Source organism: Octodon degus, unplaced genomic scaffold (assembly GCF_000260255.1).
Source record: "Octodon degus isolate 3935 unplaced genomic scaffold, OctDeg1.0 scaffold00091, whole genome shotgun sequence".
NCBI lineage: Eukaryota > Metazoa > Chordata > Mammalia > Rodentia > Octodontidae > Octodon > Octodon degus.
The window spans coordinates 1,727,770-1,732,250 of NW_004524667.1; the positions used below are offsets into that span (position 1 = coordinate 1,727,770).

Consider the following 4,481-nt stretch of genomic DNA (forward strand, 5'->3'; position numbering starts at 1 on the left):
TAATATTTATATGTTTCATTGTAATCAATGCTCAAGTGATTCTACATGGTAGAGGAGCCTCTTCACTGCAGTCAGCAAAAAGGAGGGGATGTAGTAAGAGCCAAGAGAGGGAGAGAGAGAAGGATGGGAAAGGTAAGAAGGAAGGACGAAAGGATTTAGTATAGCTAAGGTGTGTGCAGAGCGCTTCATGTGTATTAGTTCCTTCAGTTCTTACAACACCTTTAGGAGGTAGGCTCTCATGCCTGTTTTTGCAGAAAAGAAAACTAAGGGTCAGAGAAACTGGAACTTGAACAAGTCATACAAAGAACAAGTTGTTGGCCTAGATTTAAATACAGGTTGAGCCTCTTTGCACAAAACTTTCTTGCTGAGATCATTAACAAACCAGTAGCATATATAATCTCTAGGACAGAAAAGCACAAACACATACAAATTCTAAAAGCAGTCACAAATGACTGATGAGCCACCAGCCACATTTCCAAAAGTTTATATTCTTCTGAAAATTAAAGAAAAAAAAATTGTCTTACTTATTTCACCTTTTAGCTATTCCGGCAAAGCTATTGCAGAAGTTCCCTCTGAAGTGAAAACTTCCTTGCAAGAGAAAAGGTTATAAAATGGAACCTGATGGTCTCTTTGTCCTGGCAGAATACACCATTCCCTCATTCAGATGAGTCAGGAAAAATTCTTTTACACATCATTGATAGGCCCAGTATTGTGCTGTTTGGTTTGGTTTGGTTTGGTTCAGTTCTGTTCAGTGTTTTTGGATTAGTGAAGGTAAAGTGAGTATGATGGAAAGAGAAAGAGTCTGACCTGTAGAAATAGATTCAGGATTCTGTTGGATTATGCTTACACTGTACCACTTTCAAGAATGTTGAGGAATTTAAGCCATGACCAACAAAACTTAGTGACCTTCCTTTTCTAAAAAGTCCAATATTACTAGGCATCTCAGCTTATTCTTTACATAAAACTACATGTTTTGGTTTTGTACATCTGTGGCTAACTATGATTTCCTGCCTTTTCTTAACTTAGTGTCATGATGCAATCTCATAGTGCAAAAAGGTAATTCCATAGCCATAAGGACTTGGGATAATTTTATTGATTTTTGAATCATCATCCCCAAAACATATAGATTTAGGGGAAAATCTGGTAAAATACAGACCAAACACTCACTATTTTCTCCAAACTACTTTAGCAGTAAAACAATGTATTGACCCAGAAAGTTCTGCTTTTCCTGTGCCAGGTAATTTCCATTCAAATAGGAGCTTCATTAAGTCACCACAGGCTTCTGAGCAGAATGCATGTGGCAATTCATTACTTTGAAATCAGTAGCATTCCAATCTGGTGGGACAGTTTTACTGGTAGAGCCTCAGAATAAATTTGCCTATTTTCCATTGTTCTCCTGGGAAGAACTGTGTTTGCTATGGCACTTTATAGTGGAAAGAGTTTGAGTTAATAAAATCAAATTGCATTTCAACAAGACTTTTTTATGGCATCTTTTACTGCTACTCAAAGGAATTATGGTTGTCCCCATTCCACTGTTATCTTTTTTTTAAATGTATTTGGTACAGTGTCTCACTACACAGCTCAGACTTTTAGTGATCTTCCTGTTTTCAGCCTCTCCAGTGCTGGGATTACAGGCATGAGCCACCATGCAAGGATTCTGTGGCAGGTTCAGTGCTCCTGGGGCTGGGGCCACCACGGAACCTTTGTGCCAGAGATCAAACCTGGTTCTTGAGCTTGCTTAAGCAGGTGCTTAGTCAGCTGAGCTATCTCACCAGCCATTAAGTTCTCATTTCTGAAACTCAAAGCAAAATAAAGTTCACTTATGAGGTTAGGTTGTGGGCCGGCCAAATAGCTCAGCAGATTAAAGTGCCTGCAAGCCAGTGCAGGGGCCAGGGGTTCGATCCCTGTGCCTGCCCTGCCAGCCCCACCCCCCAGGGCACGCTGAGACAGCAATTGAGACTGGTCATGGTGGCACAAGCCTGTAATCCCAGCACTTGGGTGGCTGTAAACGGGAGAATTACTGTGAGTCCGATCCAGTAGTGAGATCCTGTAGACCCTTCCCTAAAATACGAAAAGAGAGAGAGATTAGGTTCACCAGTTAATTCAAGATTACAACCTGTATGTGTTAAGCATTTATAAAAGGTATTTGGATATATTGACATTAGATTTGATTTTCTATAAATGTTATTAGATTTTATTGCCTAGGGAAACTTTTTTCACAATTTTCTCACAACTGTGCCTGCTATTTTACAAAAACTAATGAGAACATATATAATGTGCTGCATAGCAACATTTTATTCAACAACAACCCACATAGATATGATAGTCCCATAAAATTATATCACATATGACTATATAACCATCTTAGTCTGTATAAATATATTCTATGGATGTTCATGCAGTGATGAAATTGGCCAAAGACATGGAGAACATATTAAGAAATATGTTGTTAAATGATGTGGTAATGTATATCTAGTGGAAGCATTGCATTTTAGCCATGAAAAATTTAGACTGTGTCCTTTGATACCACAGTATAGCAATGTCTTTAAATAGGATTATTTTTCCTTTCTCCAGTACTGGGGATGAAACCCAAGGCCTTTCACAGGCTGAGCAAGTGCTGTACTATGGAGCTTAATCTAAGAGAATTTTTTAAATTCTGCAAATTTTTCTAAACCTAGATTTTTATAAGTTTCAATAAGACTTTCATCTCAGTACATGTGCAAGTAAACTTTTTTTAAAATAGTAGACTAGCCTGGACTCTTTGTCCCAGAACTTCCTTCCACTGCATGCATTAGTGTTGTCCTGTTTTGAATCATGAGTGTGAATTACTTCCGTGGCTCTTGATAATGGCCAAGATAACCTGAACTTGCTTTCTGGCCTTAATAATAATTATGTTTCATATAATTATTATTGTTGTCCTTTCTCCTCAGTAGAACAGTGACTGGGTCAGTCCTCAAGTTACCAGCTTCTTCTTCCTCTGATTCACACATTTTTCTATTGCAGATTGGATGTGAGGCCCCTCCTCTCCAGCGACACGCTGCAGCTTCAGACAGTGGGGATGGAGCTGATTCTGAGCCAGCTCGTCATGTCTTCTCCTTCTCCTGGTTGAACTCCCTCAATGAATGATGTTCATTCCAACTGCTGCCCCTCTGCTCACCTGCCTGTGATGTGCACAGGCAGTAAGGAACCTAGGGGAAATTAACAAACAGCAATGATCAGTGGGACCTCCAGACAAAATTTCTGAAAGAAGAAAAAGAGACTTTAATTCCAGATGACTTACCTAACATTGAGGAAGAGGAATTTCTTTCAGAAAATAATTGCAGAAAGCAGTGGAATAAAAGACACTAGATATTATTAAAATCTTTTGTTGTGTGGGAAACACTATAAAGAGTGTGTAGGTGTGATATTGTGTGCATCAGTTAAAAGTGGCAAGTGTTCAACAAAGTAAGCTCTATACTCTCATCTTGAATAGACACTGACTTTTTTGTTATCATAATAGCGCTTATTTCCTATTTTTAACAATGCAGGTGATCAGTAAAATTCAGTGTCAATTCAAAAGTGACTGGTTTATCAATATACATAGACAAAAAAGAAATCATTGACCAAAGCTTCTAAAATTACTTGCTAAGTTTTCTCCTTTTCTGTAAGATGTTACTGAATATACATCCAGAAATGTTGTTTGAATTTAATGAAATTTTTAAGCCCAGAAGGCTGAAAGCTTAGGACATCTCTTGTGATATGTTTCTAATCTTAGTTCTAGATGTTCTTATATCAAATTCTTTAACTGAAAAATATCTTCCAGTAGAAACTGTCTACTTTCTCATGTGTTCACTGTGGCACCAATCTGGAAAACTGTAGAACAAATATATCATATCACTTATTATAAATATTTAAATCTTATTTTATTTGCCCCTCCCATGATGCCTCCTTCAGAACGTATGTGTAATTGTGCTCTGTGTAGACTCTCAAATAAATGCTGTTTTTAAAAATTTAGTCTTATAATGACTTATTCAGTGCCCCATATTCTCTTACTAATCCATTAGTCAAGTGTACTTCAAGGCCCTCAAGGGAAGAAGCATCCTTATCCATATAAATTAATTTTGGAGTATTAATCATTTGATTGAAATTTTAAACTATAACTAAACTGACAAGGGCAAATACGTTGTAAAGCTACTTAGATGTGCTGTTCTATTTTAGAAGTGAATAAAGACAGTTCATGTTCCTAAGAATCAAACTGATTAGTATTGGCATAGATATAAATGTGGAGAATATTTGTATAGTTATGGAAGTCAAAATGTCCTTTACAAGAACAATTCTCTTAAATGCCATTTTATAGCAACTAAATTTAGCTGTTTTCAATACAGATGCTAGTAAGTTTCTCTAACTGGAAAATACCTTAGAAAAAAATGTCTTATGGTAAAGTACGCCTTGATAAAGTGATCCTTTGTCACAGAGAAACAATGCAGCATCTTGGATATATA

The 4,481-nt window shown here is 37.0% G+C and overlaps 1 protein-coding gene across 5 annotated transcripts in view; it reads left to right on the top strand.

The window, feature by feature from the left end:
• Trim55 (tripartite motif containing 55) overlaps window positions 1–3,993 on the top strand; it is a 64,531-nt gene extending 60,538 nt beyond the window's left edge. For 2 of the 5 annotated variants that reach the window (XM_004637523.2, XM_023722379.1), the window contains one exon: window positions 3,004–3,993. In XM_004637523.2, the coding sequence (XP_004637580.1) occupies window positions 3,004–3,126 (123 nt within the window). In that variant the 3' untranslated portion in view covers window positions 3,127–3,993. The remainder of the gene's footprint in view (window positions 1–3,003) is intronic. The other 3 variants (XM_023722377.1, XM_023722378.1, XM_023722380.1) reach the window with 2 other exon arrangements.
• Window positions 3,994–4,481: the final 488 nt, after the last annotated feature.